At 48.6% G+C, this 21,831-nt stretch overlaps 1 protein-coding gene across 1 annotated transcript in view; it reads right to left on the bottom strand.

Annotated features, from left to right (window-relative positions):
- Window positions 1–3,488: 3,488 nt before the first annotated feature.
- GAP43 (growth associated protein 43) overlaps window positions 3,489–21,831 on the bottom strand; it is a 61,367-nt gene continuing 43,024 nt past the window's right edge. The window contains exon 3 of the mRNA XM_037390408.1: window positions 3,489–9,510. Within this exon, the coding sequence (XP_037246305.1) occupies window positions 9,422–9,510 (89 nt within the window). The 3' untranslated portion in view covers window positions 3,489–9,421. The remainder of the gene's footprint in view (window positions 9,511–21,831) is intronic.

Here is a 21,831-nt window from a genome sequence, read left to right as displayed (position 1 = left end):
GAGGCAGAGAGTGCCAGCAGCCCGGTAGTGCGGCTGTCCCACCGCGGCCAGGCAGAGCCAGCCCTCCCCAGCCACCGCAGCCCAAGCACGGGTGCTCCATGTGGCGAGCGAGCCTTCCTTGCCCTCCTCTCCAGTGTGGGATGGGGTGGTGATGCCCCCGAGGTCTTCAGCTTTTTCCTAAGGACCAGTCAGCATGTGAAGTCTTTTCAGTCTATGCATCCTGCATCACACTCTGCTCTTCCAGCTGACACCCAAACGCGCCCTGTGGGGTGTCTGGTACCAGGCTTGGCTGTCACGAGTGGTGAGGAGCCTGCTCATCCCTTTGCTGGGTGCTGGCATTCAACCAGGATTTCTCTTTTGGTCTTCAGGTGGCTTCTAGAGAAGGTGACCTGTTATCACTCATGGGGCTGCTCCTCATGGATTTCTTCTCCATGGCATCCAGGAACAAACTCTGCATCCAAAGCCACCGGTGTCTCCTCTGTTAGACACCAGCACTGCCTTAGGCCACCGTTAAATCTGGCAGTTTCTTAGCTTTTGCTGTGTTGTTCCTAAATCACTCGGGTCTTCCTCAAAATGAGACACCCAAGAAGGAAAGCCTCAGGCCCTGGGCGAACTCAAGGAAGAGGACTCCAGCCCACAGTACCCACAGTGAATCATCCCTGCAGTTAAACCTGAGCTGCTGCACGCAGATGGGAGTTGACTGAAGCTCATTGAAACTTAAACCACAGATTAGCTGGCTGTGCATAGTCAAATGGCCAGGGATGGGCACACCTTGGGGAAAGCTGAACCTTCTCCATGAGACCTCTGCCTCAATGAGAAAAACTTTTTCCCTCTCTGGGTCAGGGTCCTGAGGATGGCCATAAAACCCTTCAGAAGATGACGGTCTCAAGACCAAAAAAAGGTGTAGTCATGGGCTGAGCAGAGAGAGACCTCATCAGCAGTTTTCAGTTCACCCCAATTAACCCTTCCCTGTTATCCAGCCAGGGATGACCTGTACCACCCTTCCCCTCTCCCATCAGAAATAATGAGTCTTATCTCTTGGCTTAGCACCTGCCCATTGCTCCTGAATTACATTTTACTCATAACTTGCTTAATCAACTACCAGAATTAAATTAAGCACAAAGCACTGCCTTTCTACCCATACCCAGCTTGTAGCACGGGCAGGAGGCTGGTGCGTTTACAGGGGCTGAGGTACCCCAAGCCTGTTCCTGTCTCGTACAAGCTACCACTGCTCTGCAAATCCTGCCGCTCAGCCACAGAGTCAGCAGTGCTCCTCTGAGAGAAATGGGCTTTTACTGCTGTGTCTGTCTTATTATTCATGCTCACCATCATACGTCAAGCTAAATGAAAATTGTTTCCTCTTTAATAAACAAAAGTGGCCTTACACGGGGAAAAATAATTTCATTTTTAATGAACAAAAGTGATCTTAGGTACAGGAGTGCGTAATTGCCTTTGTCTGGCTTTTTCTGCTCGTCTTCAGAGGGCAGCAGCCCTTGTCAGACTGGATGCCAGCTCCGTATACAGCGGTAAAACAGGGCAAAGTGTAGCGGATTAGGAGACTGTAAATGTCTGTTACAGGGTGCTGCACGCTGCCTGCTGGGTGAGGGATAGCAGGCTTAGAAATGGGAGTGATCCTATGAGAAACACCCGCCTTTTGCCGGCGGCTTCAGCAGAGCAATGAAGGCTGCAGGTCTGCCATGCAGCTGTTGGCATTGTCAAACCCCAGGGAAGCCTGATGCTCCTGTTGTGGTTTCCCCAGGGAGAGAAGGTCTTCCCCCAGCCCTGTGAGGGCGAAGCCAGGGGACCACCACAGGAATTGGGAACACGTGGCTGGCTCATGCCTCCAGAACCTCGGGAAAGGCTGTCGGTGCACCCATGAATGTAAGCAGCAACCCAAAGGCAGCTCACCTGGGCGGAGAGGTGATGGCAAGCACCCAAGGTGGGTCACGGGTCACTTTGTACGATTCAGGCAGAAAGTTTCTTTCCAGCTTACAGTGGCAAGGGCGTGACACTGGAAATCACGTGCAACGAGCTTTGTGTGCCTGGTTAGAAAGTCTCTGGCAGAGGTTTACGTTGGGCTGAGTGCTTCAGCTGGCACACGTGCCATGGGGCAACCGTTCAGCCTCTTGCCTCCTCACCGCTGTGCAAAAGAGTGCAAGGCAGCCTTGCTACCCAAAGGCAACTTTTTACTTGGAGGGAAGCCCCTGGCTCCCCATTTACAGGTGTTTTGCCCCACTGAAGCAGAGCCACTCTGCCAGGGTTGCACCCCACAATCTAGCAACGTGGCTAATTGAAACCACTTGATTTTGAATGCTAAATATTTGTTTGCACACAAGCTGGAGTCCACGCCTTTTTTGGAGAAGCCACAGGGCAACTGATGATTACATGTGAGAATACAGACATCTAATTGTGCCATTTTCATTTGTAAATTGGCACTTTGTCCAGAACCCATGTGAGGTGCTGAGGTCTGCTCTGTTTCCCAGGCAGCTCCTTGGAGCCTCATCAGGAATTTTCCTGGGCCCTTGCTAAGCCAGCTGCTGTATTTCAGAGAGGAGTTGCAAGTGATTTCTAAATAGTGGTTGCAAAGCTTCCTGGGATGAATAGATGTGATAAAAATGCTTGATTTCAGCTCTGGTGTTGAGTTGCTGACAGCTAGAGCACAGCATTAAGTCAGCAGCCTAGCACAGCTTGGGCAGCGATTGCTGCGCTCCTTATATTTCATTGTGCTTGGCACAAACGTGATACTGAGGGAAATATCTTGGTGGGACTTCTTAGGTGCTGAAATATATATTCCCATCTCAAAAACTTCTGGAGTCACCCAGTGAACTCCTGAAGCTTTAAATCCAATGAGGGATTGGATTTAGACACACTTGCACAAGGTCACCTAATTGTCTAAAAGAAAATTTATTCCATTTTGTACTCTTTTCCTTAAACATGCTGAGTGCTTTACTGTATGGTGACCCACACCACCATTTCTACACCCGAGGAGATTCCCTTACTTGGAACATCCCAAGCCCAGCACTTTGCCGTGGATATTTTGTAGATAAGTGGTGCCGAAGCACAATTTTCCTCGGTTCAGCCTGGTTTCAGGCAGTGTCTAGACAGCCTTTCCTGGGCCAAGAGCATCTGCGGCCATCTCTCTTTCTTATTATAAAAATACCTAGTAATTCTGCACAGGGTCACCGCATCTCGCATCAGGCCTGTATTTTCTACCTCAATAGATACTTAACAACAGTAAAAACATAGCAGGCCTTTTACTTCACCCTTTCCTTTTAACACAGCTTTTTACCCAGACAGAATAAGTAGAAAGTGTTGCTTTCTGCAGTAATGGGACTTAAAAGTAGAAAGTGTTTCTTTCCACAGTAACAGGCCTTGACTGAGAAGGTCAAGGGAGAATGGAATGAGTTTTTTCAGAAAAGCATTGCAAACCTGCACAAGGGAGAAACTACTATTCCTGGAGCAAATAACCGCACACAACTACACATATCTATAAGTGAGAGACTTTATTTGAACCAATTTTTCAAATACAGACATCTGTATTATTCTCACTTCTTGGGAATGTTTTCTGCTCATTTTTTGAAGCTTGCAACCTTAGGACAATATTCAGGACATATGTGTACATTAGATCTCTGCAGATGGACACATTCATAATGCACAAGTACAATGAGTGAGAGACTCTTTCCAGATCCTCACACAAGAGCATCGGAAATGGGCCGCTCTAATCGTCAAGTTCTGCTCTTATTAGCTTCCAGACACATCACAGTTCTTGATACTCTCTAGGCTGTAGCCACCTTCTTCAGGCCCCGATTTACTACTGTGTTACTTCAGCTGTATGCCAGTGTAACTCCTCAAAATAGGGCTTAGGTGATAAACAGGGATATGTTTCATTCATTGGGAACAGGCATGAGCAGAAAAACCAAGCTATTGGATGAACGGTTCACCTAGGATTTTCTTTTGTGAGAGTAGTGTAGGTCTCAGGCTGGGATTTTTTTTTTAATTTTTTTTTTGGATGTGACCAGTGGTTCTGGGTGTGTAATACATGAATCTTGATGTTCAGAGTATACAGGGGACCTGTGGACTGGGCCCCAGCGAGGTGTCTCTCAAGTTGGTCACTCCAGACATGAGCCACTGGGGTCACTAGCCTGTTCTGCAAATCTCGACCTTCACCTCTTCTTCCAAGTATTGCTCAACAGAGGAATGTAGTAATAAAGCATTGTAGGTAAGAATGCAGGCTCGCACATGACCTGAGATCAACACCCTGAAAAATGGATAGAGGGTAGTGCTTTCAGGACCACCTAAATGACTCATGATCTTCAGTTCCATTTTGGAAAATGACTGGAGAATTTTGGGCCTGAGACCCCAAATTCACCGCGGAGAGGAGGCTGGACATCCTTCAGCATCAGGGCCTTAGGAGCGTTCGTCTCTTTGAAAGCCAGTGAAATGCGTGCTCTCAAGTGCCCGCGTCACTTAGGTTATTCTGAAAACTGTACCCTATATACATATGGGTAGACAAGGGGCAGACTTTCACAGGCACAAGTGGCAGTTAGACATGTAACTCCCATTGATTTTTTTTCCCCCTCGGGGACCTGGAAAATCCCCCCCCGAGGAGTTGAATCCTCCTCTCGCATTGTTTTCACACCAGATTAACACCACTGGTTCCAGTGGAGCGACTCCTGAGTTACCCCGGTGTGAGCGAGAGGAGAACCAGTCCTGAGGTGCTCTAAATATCCAGTGAAAGTGCTAATGTGGCAATGCGGAAAAGCAGGGAATCTGAGCACAGGCCTGGAAGAGGACCCCCACCACCACTGCCCGCATCGCTGAGCTGCAGGTGACCACCAAACGGACTTCTCAGCCAAGAGGGGCCACGGAAACATTCATTCAGACCCTTCCCTCCACCTCGGCAAACCACAGCCGCTCTGTTTCCTTCCTAAAGACACCTATGACAAACACCAGACCTTCAGTACAAAGAGCCTCACGTGCTAGTCTGCCGTTCGGAGACCACAGAAAAAAGAAATAACTCCTTTGGGGAGCTTGGTATGAACTCCCTCTTCCCTTTTTTTCTTCTTTCCTTTCTTTCTAAACCCCTCTCTTCCAGTCATGGCCATTTCTTTCATGTAGTGTACCATGTTCCCCAAGCGATGGTGTTATGTTGTCACCATAGGTGAGTTCCTTCTAGCTAAGGCCTCTCACGGGGCTGCATTAGGGTTTGGGTTTGGAAAACATTGGGTCCAAAGGGATCTCAGCAGGATGCCCTTCCCCTCCCTTTGGAATGTGGCTCACCTCACGGTGGAGCTTCTTGGCTGATGCAACTATTGCAAGGGTTGTGGGTTCTTACACGCTAGCAATGCAGAGAGTCTGTGGATGGCACAAGCATTGCAAAGCAGATGGAATTCATGAGAATGATCTACTGCATTGAGGGGGTTAAGTTGGGATTTTCTATACTTTTCCAAGGCTTAGTCTAGATGAGGTGAAATGTCAAGAGCTGGCCTACAGCTGGTACAAGCATTAAGTTATAGATGTGGATCACTAGCATATCTTACTACGGAGGCATGGAAGAAGCCCCTCCCGGATGCTGAATTTCCACAGCACTGTACATGAGGTCAGGTACCGTATTCCCAGTGTGAGTCGTTCTGACATGCCCTTCCCTCTCCATACATCAAGTAACAACCACAGACCCCTCCAGGCAAAGCTATATCCTCTTCAGGGAGAGAGGATTAGATAGATACTCCCTGGGGAATTTGTGTTGGTTGTAGAAAAGCTCCAACTAACCTGCTGGATACTCTTTGCTCCACTCTCCACTTCTGGGACCTCCTGCCTCTTGTGCTCCTCTCAGCTCACTCGATATCCGGCTAGAAAAATCGCTCCTTAAATACCCCTGTTCTCCTTCCAGTTTCCGTCCTATGCTACATCCTTTATACTGTTTCCTTTTAGCCTTTTACAATCTGGCTGAAGAGGCAACTCAAGGAAATCCAAATGCTTTTCTCTGCTCTCTTCCTGTACCCTGAAGACAGCCCGGCTTCCTATACAAATCTTGTGTATCGCACATTAAACTCCTGCCTGCTCAAGGCAGGGTTTGTCTGTGCGCTCTCTCTCACGCTCTCTTTGCCCTGACTCTCTGGCAGGATCAGGACACGGTACAATAAGAAAGATAGGGGGGTGCTTGGTTACAGTTAGTAATTTTAAACTGGAACCAAGGGAGAGGAATTAGTATTTAAATTATTTAGGTTTGCAGTTGGTAACCACATACCCCGTTCTCTTTGTGGGGGAAAAAAACCAAAACACAAAACCCAACCCTTTGTTCTCTAAGCAACATGGCAAAGTATGTTCTTACAAACGGTGACAAAACACGCGCAATGCCCCAACCATCAGCCAAGGGGGAGGCAACATGCGAAATACAAAGATAAAACATCCCTGGGGAGAGAAAAATGTTTCTGTTTTTTGAGGAGGGAGGAAGGCCTATGTCCACAAAGACATGAGAGGCAGTTTTCTTTTCCTTATAAAGTTAAAAATAGTAATAGTAAAGTGGAGGCAAGATGAAAAGCTTGGGGTCTGAAGTCAAGAAGAGCAGGGAGACCACATGGTCTTTGCAGAAACAGGCAAGACAGTCCTTAAGAAAACTCTTGTAAATGGTCATGACAGGAGATGAGGCTAAACAAAAACCGTGCTCTCTCCTTCCTGCCTCCTCCCAAACACCTCTCCCACAGATCCTGGGAGCTGAACCTCAGTTCTCTCGACTCGATGCTAGAGACACGGGGCGTCTGCAACGTCCGAGCTGGGCTGGGCACCTCGTGTGCTACGAACAGCAAACATACTCTACGCCTCTCCTCCCTGCGCCTCGCCCCCCCCGTGTCCGTCAGAGCGCTCTCCCTCCCCAGACACCACCCCCCCCTGCCCTGTGGCGGCAGAAACGGCAGGGTGGTGAGACCTGACATACGGTCCAAGCAATGCCTGATGTCCGCGCTACATTTGCTGAATTGAGGTCAGGCTGGAAGGTGTCTCAGGGTTTACCACCCATCATGACATGGGAATATTAGCATATATATCGTTTATGAAGTATGACACAATACCTATCTGTCAGTCAGCCCATCTTTCTACCTATTTAGTCTGTCTAATCTACTTTAGCTAGCTACATTTCACTATCTCTATCAATCATCTATTGCTCCATATTATCTAATTTCTTCCTGTCTCTCTCTCATCTTTTTCACTCTAATCTTTCTGACTCTAGCTATACTCCCCTCTCTCTCCCTGTCATCCATCTATCCACTCGAAAATCTTTCCCCCCCTCCTCTCTCTAATCCCTGTTTTTAAAAATCTCTGTCCAGTCTCTCTCCCACTCTCTTTCCCTCTCTTTTTTAAAATCCTCCCACTCTCTCTCTCTTTCTACACAACGCCAGGAACCCATGGAAATGAATCCTGACGCATTTTGATGGCACTTCCAGTGAGCGGTCTATGTTCAAACCGATCATCTCTGAGGAGACACCATTCATCTTTTCTCCCTATTTCCAACAAAGAGATGGAGGAGAACAAAGGAGCAGGGCAGGGAGGGCTGGTGAGCCCTCTGAAGGCCACGGGGCTGCCACTCCAAGCATCAGCCACCAAGGGTCCTTGGGGCTGTCAGCCAGACCCATCTTTTTGGTGTTACTGCCGTGAGGAAAATTTAGTCGAGGCCCTGCAGCATCGTACGGCAGTCCCGCAGGGTACACTGACTGTCATTGCCAATGAGGCCAGGAAACCACGTGCAAGCTGGTGGGAAAGCCCACGATAATAATCAGGGCAGAGACAGAGCAATAACTGGGATGTTATGAAAGCCCGGTTATTCCTGAATACATTTTAACTGCTCTGTCTGGCAGCTCATAAAGAGGACAGCAGACCCTGATGGCTGGTCAGGCTCAGGGCAGGGTGTCTGTCAGTCCTCCACCAGGACAGGCTGGGTCTAGCAGGCATGTGGTTGGCGTGCACCAGGGAACATCCCACATCCCATGGAAAGCAGTAATGGAGATTGACAAGGTGGTGTTCTGCCCGCAGCACCAAGCCTGCAGCACGCTTTTAGCTGGCTCCAAAAAATGACAGCTAAAAGCCTTGGCCCTCGTTAGAGCTGGGTGAACCATCCTCCTTTTTTCCAGGGAGCGGCAATGAGGTATTTCTCAAAGTGCCATCAACTGGCTGTTACACCACCAGACCTTGTCCTGCCCGCATGCCTATTTATTCAATGCATTGGCCCAATTTATTTTGCCAAACAGAACATTTTTGAGAGCCACACTATGCTACTCAACAACTTCTCCAGCCCAATGGGGTGAGCATCACCCTGCTGCTGGGGGGGAGCTCAGGCCCCAGTGCCTTGTCCCCTCACAGCCCTTGGTGCACCCTTTGGCAGGGGTCGGACCTTCAGCATGGACCAAAGCCAGTCCCTCGGCTGGCTCATCCCTCCAAGGTCACCATACTACACCAAATCAGGGCACAGAGGACTCCTAGTGGGCCACTTATTTTGTTTTTTTCCTAAAACTCATTTTACTACTTTCATTATTTATGCCAGTCAGTGCTAACACCTCACTCAAAATCCAAGCCTGCTTCCCTTAAAAATCCCCTCAGCAGTGCCAGGGAGAGCAGAGCGGTTGGTCACTGACCGGTGGCCATAGAGCACAGCGGGGCCACGCAAGAAGTGGCCCACCAAAGACCGCAGGCCAGCAGGATGTACAGCAGCATAGAAATGCGACACGGTGGTATTAATGATCATTATTCTCATTTATTATAACTATTGTTCAGTTTGAAAAAGGAGCCTGGAGCCAAGCATTATGCTAATTGGCACATTTTTTGTGTTGTTTAGTTCTGAAAACAAACTGGGGTTTAGCATTATTTTTCATTCATTTGTTTGTTTGGTTTGGTCTTTTTTTTTTTCTTTTTCTTTTCTTTCGTTCATTCCATCACATTGAAAAAGGAAGAAAAGGATTATTTTTTTTTCCCCCCTCTTTTGTTTTAACTCACTCGGTAAGTCTGGACTCCTCGGATGAACGTAACATTGCGCACACACACACTTGGAGAAGAGAGAGAGGAGAGAGAGAGAGAGAGAGCGCTCGCGGTGGGCAGACAGACACACGCACGCGCCAGGTCAAAGAACTCTGATACAGTGCAAGAATTTTCCCAAAATGATTGGATCATCATTACCAAAAAACTCGCCATAACAACACCAAGAAACAAAGAAATGTTTAAGCCACACTGTTTGACTGGGATTTTTCCTGCTTTTTTTTTTTTTTTCTTTAAATGTTTGCCACACAGAGAGAAAAAGGGTTTAAGTGGGAATGGGAGAGGGACGGACAGGCTCACAGATGTGAGCAGGAAGGGGGGAGATCGAGACTGGGGTGGGAAGGAAGGATAGAGGATAGGGGGAGGGAGGGAGGGGCAATGGGGAGTCATTTCTTAATGTTCAGGCATTTTCTTGGTCCGCCTTGCTCTCTTCTTCTTTCACCTCTTCCTGCTGGGCACTTTCAGTAGGTTTGGTTTCTTCTACAGCATCTAGTGGGGAAAGAGATGGTCCAGGGTTAGTCAGCCATGAGCTAGAGCCTCCTGCACGTGCACACAGCCATCGCGCGATGGACTGCATGGCATCAGGCTTCTCTCTCCCCAACGTGACCCAGGTCTCAACTCCCTGGCATTCCTGCAGCATGAAAAGAATGTGCCAAGGTTCAGCCCAGCAGGCAAGCGTGTAGCTCTCACAAAACACCTCCAGCCCTGCCAGAAAGCACATGCAACTGGAAGGAGCTGCCTAGCTCACTGCTGCTGCGGCAGGCAACCACCAGTCATTTAATTAGGTGCACTGATTAGGCTCTTGGCTTACCAGCTAGATCACACACCCTTTTACTGAACCCATCAGCCGTGCCAACCACTGTTGAATTGTTGCCCCCTAATTACTGCTATTGATCCTCCCAGCCAAGACTTAAAGAGGTCACAAAAAGTCTACACGCACTTGAAACTTTTGCAGGACCCAGAGGGAAAAAATTCATAACCTGTAACTCAAGACTTCTCTTACACTGAACAGAGATCTAGAGGAACGTCTCTAGACGTCAAGAACAGGAGCCTTCATCTGGGAGGCTGTCACATCTCTCCAGTTTTCTGGAATCTCCCTTCGAAGACAGACCTGCCCCAGGGGGAAGCAATGAGCGTAACTGAAGGCTGGGTCTGCCTGTCCATCAGGCACCTCGTTCTGGCACACCGTTCACATGAGAAGTTAAAATGAACACTAGGAGCAATCTGACAACAACGAACAAGACGGGGATCGGAACCGAGGGGAAGGCAGAGGCAGCCAGGAGGGACAAGGCAAATGAAAGGAGTGCCCCTCAGGCTGGCGTGATCTTACAGCTGGGTTCATCGAGCCCGAGATACCATGCCCCCTGCATCACAGGAGGATGGATTTAATTGTCTCTGAGCTCCTGCTGACCAGCTCTCATCATCTTTAGATCAGAGTACACTGACATACTTCCCAGGTCTCTTTCAGAAACGCCGCTAAGGTTTATGCACTGGGTGGAATTGCATTTTACAGGAGAAGGTGATGGGTCACCCAGGGCTGCAGGGCTGTAAGGTAGAATAATGCACAAGGGTCTTAGTGCCCTGTAGTGACTGGTCTGCTCCATCCCCATCTCTCCCCATTCCTCACTGACTCCACCTCCCACACACACATACACACAGACCATGGAGAGGCCAAGCAAGCAGCATCACTCGAGACCTGGGATCAAGGAACAGGGAAAAGAAACCAGTGCTGAAGGGCTGGGTGTTGTGGGACAGACTACAAGACTGGTATGTCACATACCTCAATGCCGGCACTCAACATACTTCCGTAGCATCATTGTATCTCTGGGGGTCACTCAGAGAGTACTGTGGGGTCCCTGGACAGTTTCTGGCTTCTCTGATGGGCTATCAGATTATGTTATACCAGCAAATAAAATGGGCCAGGGAAGGCTCTCTGGCCCCGAGGCCAGCTGGCACCACACAGCTCATGCCCATGTGGCTAAATTCTCTTACCCTCCAGAACAGGGTGGCTGTCTGGGAGCTGTCTGGGGCAAAGCTACTTGGTGTATGCAAAAATCACGCCACGGCCCCTGCCATCAGCTTAACAATATGGATGTTCACGCGCCAGTGCTTAGTTTGTGAGAATTAGCATCCTTACACCCACGTTTAGCATTTCTGAGAATGCTGATTGGGATGTGAAACTTTCCTTACTGACACCGTTCACGTGTTTTGGCCTGGTCCATGCGATGCCATCAGATGGCAGGCTTGTATTTGCTTCCAACACTGGCAGTAGGTGCTGCATTCCTGGTTCCCTCTCCCCCTCAGCTCTTTAGCCTAGCTTCTAAATATGTTCCTAGGCACCACTTCCACATGGATCACCTTTATGATGTATATAACTTCCTATCCTGAATCATCTTCATTAAAGGCTCTTCTTCTGGATCTTCAAACACTTTTTGTCTTTGTAAACTCTGACTGTTGATTTTCCAAAAGGAAAAAAATCTGTGGGAACATCCCCATGGCCTGAGTCCCTGTACTTGCAAGCCCCCTGTCAGCAAAAACATCTGTGGACTTTCTTTCCCTTGATATTGAACAGCTGAACAGAATGCTACTCAAGGACTCCTTCTATATATGGTACAGCTATAACCACAAAGCAAAGACAAAATAGGCTACTGATTAAAATAGGATGCAAGTATTGTTGCAAGGCAAAGCAGGCCAACTTCCCCTAGTTTTGCTAATTTTCCTGAATGACTTGATGACACTCCACTGGGGAGGCAGAGGAGTCCTTTTAATGCTGCTCCTCTCCAAGGCATTCATAGCAGGGGATGCATTGAATTACAGAGCCGAGAGTAGAATCCCAATGCACGACCATCTACCCCTAAATCTGAGCCAAAAGACTATTGTTAGCCAGCAGCTCTGACAGATTCTAGCAAGGCAGAATTTCTGTTTTTTCTGCATGCAAATGCAAGATAAATGAAAGAGCAACAAAGGATAGGCAATGTGACTTCAGGAACAAAAGCCCTGACACTGTATTTCTGTATGATTAAAACTTTCTCTGTCTTATATGCACAGATTTTAGCTGGCAGTCCCCACAGCCTCCTCAGGACAGCACAACAGAAGGGCCCGTAATGCAGCAAGCGCAGGGATAGACACTGGGAGGTCCTGCTCACCTGCTGTGACGCTGAATGCCTTGGCCAAGGCATGCAAACCGCTAAGTTGCACAGATGCCCCTGTTACATCAGCAGCTGAAAGTGGGGTCCAGCTCCTACAGTGGCAGGCTCTTGAAAATTGTCTAGCAAGATGGACGGGAAATCTGGTTGCACTCAGGCTGGGGGAGCTGGCAGACTTGGTGACATGGGGTAGTTCACAACATTCCCTCTGCCGCTCTGGCCATTAGAATAAGCAGGCAGGTTGAAAGACAAATTTCTGCCATGTTTTGTTCCCTGTTGGCTCACCACAGTGGCAAACCTAATTTCCAGGGAGTGCTTGTGAGAGATCCCTGGCTGGCAGAGGAATTGGGGGGGTGGGGGGCTGTCCCTCAATGCCCCCGCTGCTCTTCTCCCGGGAGCAGGTAGTGGTAAGCAGATGACTCTGCTGAAGCAGCCCAGAGGCTGCACTGATTTCTGCTGTGGCTGAAACAGCCTGGACTGAGGTCATGGAGTAGCAGAAAGGATTTCAAGTCACTTCACCACGTATCCAAGTCAACAGAGAGGAATCATACAAACCAAATGCTGGACACATGGCAGACTAGAGCAAATTGTCATGACCGTGGATGTCCCAAGGTTAAACAAGAGGTCTTACTGTTTTGAACAGGAATTATCACTGAAAATTCAGCCTGCCCCTTTCCTTCTTTTTCCTTGCATTGTGTTGAAGCAGTAAGGGGAAAAACCCTTGTGCACTGCTACACCCTGCTAAGCTGTCTTATTTCCTAGCAGCTTTAGCAGTGTTTCATTCATCTTTGGGATGAGGGAAAAGAAGCAACCTGGTGTTATACAGGAATGAACTTTAGCAAGAAGTAATATCACACAGCATAAAAAATCCAGCACAAAAAAGAAAGTTCAGACTGGCACTGCTAAACCAATAGCAGTGAAAAGAAGATTCTTCCTGTGCAACAGGAGCGATGCAGCACAACCCTACTGACTTCAGGGCCAGTTAACAGCAGCTTCTGATTCACGAGGAGAGGTGAGACGGTTTGACTCACTCTTCACCGGTTTGTTTGATGCAGGCTATTTCTGCAGTACGTTCTTTGGGGTTTTCTCCAGCCTAGTTTTCAGTGTCTCAGCAAAGGAGTGCAAGCTGTCCCTGGGGAGATTAGTAGATAGCTATCCTGGGGATTCCATACATCAGAGAGAGTACTTCTTACATCGCTTTATACCCGATGCCAGTCTTGACTTTCCAATTCTTTGTGCTCTGGTGCTGTTGCACCTGTTGGTTTGTAATAGGCAGTTATACAGACAGAACTGCACAGCTGTGGTATTTTACATTCACTTTGCACTTTGTTGGAATAGGTGTAAAAGGTGACAAAAAAGCAGGTGAGAATTCAGGGCTTTTATGCAAAATGTCCTATCCCCTGCTTAAGGAACAAAAGCATTTCATCCTGGGTGGCCACATTTCCAGCTGTCTAAACCTTCCTCCCTTCTGAAGATACCAGCACTATGAGATCTCCTCCTGCAAGATTGGAGTGCCCTGTGGCCACTTGCAAGGGAGAGAACAAGTGAGTTATTTCTTAAGATTGATCTGAACTGGGGCAGCACCAAGATGCATGGTGAAGAGATCCCAAAACAGGAAAGCTGAAGTGGGAGTGGATGGACATCTTACCTAACTCCAGACATCTACACAGAGACATAGTGTAAATAAACATGACTTTTCTAGGACTCTATTAACCTGACCTATTTAGATACCTACTTCAGGACAAGAGGAGTCGCAGCCTGGGAACACCTACATCTTTAGCAAACTAAAACGTGGAGATATCCACGTTTGTTCTAGAGCATTCCAGCCACAGAGCAAAAAGAATGGCCTAAACTCACAAAATGAGAACACAACATGTGCATGCCAGGAGGAAACAGAACAGCAGGGGAGGCTGAGCTGCAATATGAAGCAAAAGAAGCTCAAGGGGGCCAAAAATAAAATCTGTCCTGAAGGATAAAGCAGGAATGGCTAGGTCAAAAAAACTGAACCCAAAACAATACCAACAACAAAAACCACCTAGTTTGTGCTTGCGATCATCACCCTTGCAGTTGTTTTAGTGCATGTCAGTCATCGCTTGCACTGTTCCTGCTTATTCCAGTCCTGTGGTCGTCCCCCACACACACAGCTTTGAGATTTTAGCTTGGTTTGCAGCTTTGCCTTTTGTTTCAGTCTTTTGAAATCTATGCTGCAGTCCAAATCATCCTATAGCATGGGATAATTTTGCCAAAGAAACAGGCATCTCCGAGCTGAGCTGACAGCAATCTCACTCCAATCTAGCATCCTGGATGGGGCAGCGAAGTCAAGGAACCTTTTGAGCAGCCTCAGACAAACCTTAAGCTGCGACTGCAGAATTGCTTAAGCGATAGAGCTGTGCGGTGGGAGAGGCTGAAGTGCGTTTGCTTCCCAGCTGAAGGGCCTGTGCCAGGGACATGCTCCATACCCACAGCTCCAGCTGCTACCTGCTAGGAAACAGCCTTGCCCATGGAAGAGAAACAACATGGAATTGAACTATAGAACCTTGCTGAAATAGGGTCTTAAGAGAGTTCCTGTCCTTCAGTGCTCCATTTATTTCCTGGAAAAAGTGAGTGTCATGTCTGTGAACCCTGCTGGGAAGCAAACGCCTTGAACACATGCAGCTCTGGTTGCTGTAAAGTTGAAGCACGCACGCAAGCAGCAGTTTTGCTGGATGGTGGTACTTCCAGCTGCCTTTGCCTATGCTGTGCTCTAATGGCTGAGCGTGCAGGCTCCTCTCCAAGTCTCTCCACTGCCCTACATTAGTGAAATTAGGTTGAGTGGATTTCCGGGTAAAACACTGTCTCTTGGGACCTGCCCAGCTCCCGTCTGACTTGCCAAGATTAATTAAATCAGAGCAGACATCAGCTTATGACCATAGTAGCAGCAACCTCTCTGCTGATCATTTCTTTTGTGGCTGGTGGCTTGGGTTTTGTTTTCCTTTTTGTCTCGGTTCCAGTGCAGATCTTTGAATTATCACAGCCAATGCCAAGGGAAGAGAAGTTGCACAACACTCGGGGATTCTACTACAGAGGCAGAGATTTTGCTTTTGCTGCTTTCCCACTGTTTGCATAATTATTGCTGATATTGATTGTGCAGCTAGAACTCTCCCATGCCTTCATGCTAAAGTACTGCCCAGATCTAGTCAGCCGCTGCTCTTTCTCTAGCATTTGTCATGCTCAGTCCTTTCTCTCTCTGTCCTCTGCCAACCAGAGCTTGGTCAGAGATGGAACTGAAAACCTGTGCCTCATCTGGTCTCCTCTTTGCTCCCAAATATTAATCCAAGTTTTCCTGCCCTGTTATAAGCAGACCTCGTCTGCCCCAGAGATGACTCTGTTTAGTGACATTTTTTGGAGGGTAAGGAGCACTGGAAGGCCCCATTTAAAATCCCTGACCTGAGCCTCTTTTAGTTTTAATGACATTTGTATACAGATTTTGATCCAGGCTTCACAGCTTGATTCATCTGTCCCGATCCATCTGTCCTTCTAGCCAGCCAGAAGATGATTCCAGGCAGACGATGGTAGGTCTAAAAGACTGCTGAAACAAGATGCACTTCAGGTTCAGAGCTGTTGCTTATACAGTTCTCTTCCTGATCCAAGTTAGCCCATTGCAGTCAGCCCTAGGATGCGTCATATGCAGTGCTAAAATCCTACGCCCTCCCCACTTGCTGCATCTGCAAACTGGTACACTTATGCTGGCCCAGCAAAACACTGAGAAATGAAGAAATTGGTTGTTTCAGGTGAGTGGCTGTGGCTGGTCCAGGGGACTGACTTGCATGATTTTTCCGAAAACCCTGGTGAATCCCCCACTCACTACAGACCCAGGGTACCACCTGGTTCCTGTGAGTCCTGGGGGTCCTGGTAGGCACACGGTACCTGGAAGATCTGCGTAACCTTGGCAAACTCTACCACAAGGTGGTGGGAAGAGATGTCCCCACTGCAAGCAGCAGGCAGGAAAGCTTGGGAAATTGCCCAGTAACTACTGGAAAGAAGCAGGCAAACAAGCCTGTTAAGATTAAAAGAAAAAAACGAATACAGCCACAATACATGGTAGTTTGGGCCTCATATTCTTGGCCCATGCCATCTCTGTTTCAGCGCCATGTACGCCAACCTCACTTGCTTTAGCAGAGAGAAACCCCCCAACTTCTGCCAGTCCCACGGGTGATGATTTTGGTCCAAGCTTGGACGACTGCCTCTTTTTCTGATCCTGCTAAATCCTCAGAGGACAGCCAGCCCCAGTTCTGTCGCCCCAGCTGCCTTTGTGCTTTGTCAGGCTGAAGACCCAGTGGCTTAGGGATTTCCTCTCCTTCTCCTCCCACCCCACACCTTTCCTCCCCCAGCACCACCACGGAAACCCCACCCTGCATTGGCATCCGTGTGCGCAGTAGATGGAAAGGGAGGGAGCGGTGGGAGAGATGCTCAGGGTGTTCAGTGGTGGGGAGGGGGTTCCGAGGGGAATCAGGCTCGCAGCTCCATTGCAAAGCATCTTTCACAGTGTCTAGACACCAGCTGCCGGGTTGCCAGGGAAACTCCCCAACTTTGGCTGATGGGAGGGAGCAGTGAGGTCCCCAGAGAAAGAGGGGTGGAGAGAGAAAAGGGAGGATGTTCTTTGTAAATGTGAGGTGTTAACCCTGTTACAGCTACATTTGCAAATATTTTTGCTTCCTGGAGAATGGGAAAGAAGTAGCTCTCCTTTCTTTCACCTCTGTTTCCTTTCCACATCTATGGACAGAGTCAGGCCTGAGGACTGAGACAGATGACATGCCTGCTGCTGGCTGGTCATTGACTCCTGCCTATTAACAGCAATTTTGGCCCAAACCTCCTGTGTACAGAACCTATAACTGGGCAACTGCAATCCAGCTGGGGTTGGAAGAAGCCTGCCAGAGTGGTAAAGTTTTCAGACAGTGAGATCTCCTTTAGCAATGCCTTTCTCTTGGCCACCATCACTGCCACAAGCAAGTGCAGCTCCGGTGAGGACAGGGTGCTCCCACCTGGCAGCAGTGTGATCTGTCACGGTGCTTCTGTGGGGATGATTTGTTGCACCAGAAAGTGGTGGGCAAGTAGGATGCTGTGTAGGACAGTGGCCAAAAGGGAGGTAAAATAGCCCTTTTGGGATGAGGGTGCCTTGGAGGCAGGTGTTTTGCACTGGTATTGAGTGGCCTTCTGCCAAACAATGTCAATGGTGCTGACCTCAAGAGATCCTGCCAAGGCTCCGTGGTCTTTACAGTGAAGAAGTGGGAAGTGACTTGTGCAGGGTCTCCCCTGCCATCAGCTGGGGTCAGAGTTGATCTGATTCCCAGTCAGTTGCTCAGCTGCCTTGCTGGAGTAGAAAGGCTCCCTTCAGGAGACGCTCCAAGCTACCAGCCTCTCTGTCTCCCCAGAAAGGGTAACCCAGAGTCAAAGATGCCTCTGCAAACACTCAGACCACAGTTCTTATTATTCACTGCTTGACTTTCCAGCAAAACAGTGTACTGGTCTTTTCAGATACAATATCCAGATTGTACCTGGATATATAAGATAAACCAGGATATAATATCCAGATCATACATTTATGATGAACCCAGACCTTTGTCAAGTCAAGAGCTGTCTCCATTGTGACCTTTCCACATTGCAACAGGTGGCCAGCAATGTATTTATCTGGTCTTCATCACCACAACAATGGCCTAACTCACAATCATGTAGGTATTTTATCTTTTTGGCATCACAGTGAAGAAAGTAAAAGCTTTTATCTGAGCAAAGTGTGAAGAATTGGGCTGTGGTCACATAAAACCCTGTGGTGTGCCCAGGAGCCTGAGTCACCTTGGCTCTTCATTCCAGCATCCCAAGCAGCCACTCTGCACACAGCAGCACTTTCACAGGTGTGATGCCTTGGGCCTGTGATTACTGAAATTCCACAAAGTCCTAATTTCAGGCCAAAACTGGAGATATAGCAATCTCAGCAATATATCCCCCCACCCTCAACCATCACAAGAAGGCAGGTAGAAGAAAGGCATTCTTTACTTCACCTGAGGAAAACCTAAGAAATAATCCATAATTGTTCTTTGCTCTTCTCCCCTGCCCCTGTTGATTCACGTAGGTCCTGCAGACCAGAAGGGCTAATCTTAATTCCTTAAATACATTGTGATTCAAACAGCTTGAATATAGAGGTTTTTACTTGCTTCCAGCTGTGGAATGTAACAGTTGGCAGCTAATCTTGGCATACGCGTTTGAAAACAGGATGTCCCCATCTCATGCAACAGTATTTTTTTGTGTCACCCATCTATTCCCCCTTGCTGTGTTAGGTTCTGGAGAATGGTTTAGAAACAGAAGGCATGTGAGGGGACAGAAGAATAAGGTCTTGATAAGATACATCCATTTATTCTTCAGCCTCTTTAGGGTGGCTGCCCTGTGAGATCACAGGGGAGAAATCGAAGGAACGATAAGAATAAATGAGAAGACCCTGAGCAGATCATGGCCAAGTGAGCAAAATGCAGCCTATTGAAGTGACTGATAGTGATTCCTGTACAGCCAGGCCATTTCTAGCAAAGTAATTAATTCAGGGAGCGAAGCTTACAGCACTTTGGGGATGGAGGTTTGGGTTTGGAGAGGTCTGACAGATGCACAGAGGATAGCATAGCAAGTGACAGAAGTCTGATAGACAGATCAGATCCTCAGAGGTCTGCCCATCTTACAGCTCCGCTGATGAGCCTGGCAATTGTGGTAGGATCAGTAGGGGGATAAAAATGAACCCAAAACCGTGGCAGACTGCTGGCGTTCACGCACTGCTGATCCTGAAATAAGGAGGGTTAAGGAGAGGAAGGAAACAGGCAGAGTGCTAGAGCCTTTGGGTTCTCCATCTAGAGCTGATCACACAGGACCAGCTGTGGGGCTGCTCTCATCCTCTGCCCTGGTAAAGCTGGCCAGGGGAAAGAGGCCAGAGAAGGAAATCTTCAGTAATTGCAGCAAAAAAGGTCTAGAAATTCCTTCAGTGCATCCAGAATTAATGCACTGCTCCTCCTCTTGTACTCCTCCCCCTTCAGCTGTTGGTGGCAGGAAAACAAATTGCTGCAGCTTACTACAAACCATGCTCCCGCCTCCCTGCCCCCAGCCCAAAAGACATGTGCCATTCATAAGCTGCCTGACTGCTGGTCTCCTTTATTAAAGCCTAGAAGGCTGATAAATTGGGGATTCATGGAGCCTGCGAGCCTCCAACAACCAGATTGCCATGGAAACCAGAGGCAGCCTCCATCTCCAGCAGAAATGATATTGATCTAGCTGAAGGCAGGGAGTTACAATCAAGGAGAGGATATAAAATGTCTCTTTTCCTTCCCTTTGCCATCCTCCCATTTTGTGTTTAAATGAAGGAGAAATTTCATTTAGAGATCATTAGTTTGTTTCTGTCCATCATCATACACCAAGGCTCTGCAAACTGGATGCTAAAATGAATTAAGTGCCTGTTGTCAGGCCTTCCACAGCCATCTTGTTGATAACCATCCTCAGCAGTTGCAACATCAACACCACCAGCTCTTTGCATCAGAGATATTGCTAATATTTCCTATATGCACAGCTGGTGTGCACACATGGAGGATCCCAATGTGTTTTGTGCAAAATGGGCACTGAAACACGGCTGCTGCTTTCTAGGAGGCAGTTCAGGCTTAATGCCGTACCCACTGAGGCTCCTGGGAGCCTTTGCTTTTCATTTCAACAGGAGGAGGTCATCGCACACGTTACGACAGCCTGGACATAGGAAAAGGTATTTTGAACTATGAGCACTTGCGGGGAAATCCCCACTTCAAGACAGCGCAGAGTGGCATTGCTGGTGCAGAGCAACCCTCCCCTCTGCCCAGAATCCCCTCTCTGGGGCTGCTTAATCACAGTCCTCCAGGGATGGAAAGATCAGGAGCCCAGCACCCATCCTGCGTAACTGGGTGGGCAGCTGGACACTCTCCCCAGCTGATACTGCAAAGGCCAGATCCTCCTCAGTCCGTTGCCTCCTCCCTTGGGCGCTTGTGAGAAAGCCTAAGGGCTGGGAGGTGAAAAGCCACAGCCTGACCTAAGGTGGGAGGTAGGACTACACAGTCACCCCCTCTGCCCCAAGAGAACTCTGTGACCAGAGGTGTGGTGAAGCCTGACCAGTAGGTGCTCAGCCCTGAAGGAGGGTGTAGGGCAGCCCTGTGCCTGGCACTGGCCATTTTCAGAGAGCCGAGCTGCACAGGGGGAAAGACAGAAGGAGCTAGGTGGAAAACCTTTCTCAAGTGCTTTTGTTGCTAGTGGCAGTCTTCCCTGTGAAGGTGGCAGCAGCTAGCATCAGTAATACCAATTTTAATCCAAATCTGGAAATTTTGGGGGGTGTGTGTGGTTTGTTGTTTTTTTTAACCTGATCTTCTCCCAGTTCAGGAGGGACTTTGCAGCCTCTGAACTTTCTGAGCACTGCGCCAAGCGAACCGGTGCATCTGTCCCACAGTAGCCATCTCGGTTTAATTGGCTTTTCATAATAACAATTCAGTCATGCGGGTAATGAATTCAGCCTTGACATGAGGGCACCCAGTGGGGCAGCTGCAAACGCTGGGGAGACCTCAGAGGGGCACAGTGAAGCAGCCCCATGCCCAGTGCGCGGCCAGCTGTGCCGTGGCAGCACCAGGCCGGGCTGCATCACCTAACACCCTGGCACAGAAGGGATGTCCAGGTTGTCAATCTCAAAGTCAAAGCTCTATGGTGGAAAAAAGTACCCTTATGGGGTGCTAAGACAGCTCTTTGCTGAGCTAGCCTACAACGACAAGGCTTCTCTCCCTCACCCAAAGACACACCAGCACTGCTGTGGCTGTCCCCTTCCTAATGCTGCCAGACAAGGTGGCCCTGCCTCGGCTGCGGGGCCAAGCTGCTCTGCCACTCTCCCATGTGTAGCCAAAGCCTGCTATGAAGCCCAGCTCTGCAGAGGTCTACAGAGGCTGTGGGTTACCACAGATCCCACTTGCAGAGTTTCTAAGTGTTTGGCTGAGGTGGAGCAGCCCATACTCTCGGCTTGTGCACCATCACTTTGGTAATAGCTGTCACAGAAGATGGCCTTATCTGAGGCATGAACCCACCAGGCCTGAGCTGCTCTGAAATTACTCTGAAATTGCACTGAGGCATAGGAAGTGGCACCCCACCATTTCATGCTCATGTTGTCTCCTCTGGTCCTCTGGCTGATTTTATTTGCTGTAAAGGTCCTTGGCTCAGGTCCTGCCTGCTGGTCGCAGAGCAATGTTGTGAGATATCCACATGAATGAACATGTCCTTCTTACTCTTCTTCTCCTGCTGGAGCTGTTCCATTTCCATAAAACATTAAATATTCATTGGGCCAGAGGAAAACATGGACTCTGTAGACTGGTGCTGAGGGCACTCATCTGGAACGGGGGAGACCAAACTCCACATCCTGGCTCCAGCAAGTAATAAATAATTTATACAAAGTGGAACAGCTCCAGCAGTAGAGATCAGGGGAAACCATCTAGCAGCCCAACAGCTTGCTTGCAAAGCTCACTGGATTTCAGTTTCCTAGGGTAAAGGCATAGGCCCATCTTGTCTCCTGTCCCATTCAGGGCGCACCTGACTCTCATGCGCTAGCTATTCCAAAAGCAAGCAAAGGTTTCTCTCACTACTTTAATCTACAAACCCC

The sequence above is a fragment of the Falco rusticolus genome, chromosome 5 (assembly GCF_015220075.1).
Source record: "Falco rusticolus isolate bFalRus1 chromosome 5, bFalRus1.pri, whole genome shotgun sequence".
NCBI classification, from domain to species: domain Eukaryota; kingdom Metazoa; phylum Chordata; class Aves; order Falconiformes; family Falconidae; genus Falco; species Falco rusticolus.
This window is presented reverse-complemented; position numbering and strand designations above follow the sequence as displayed.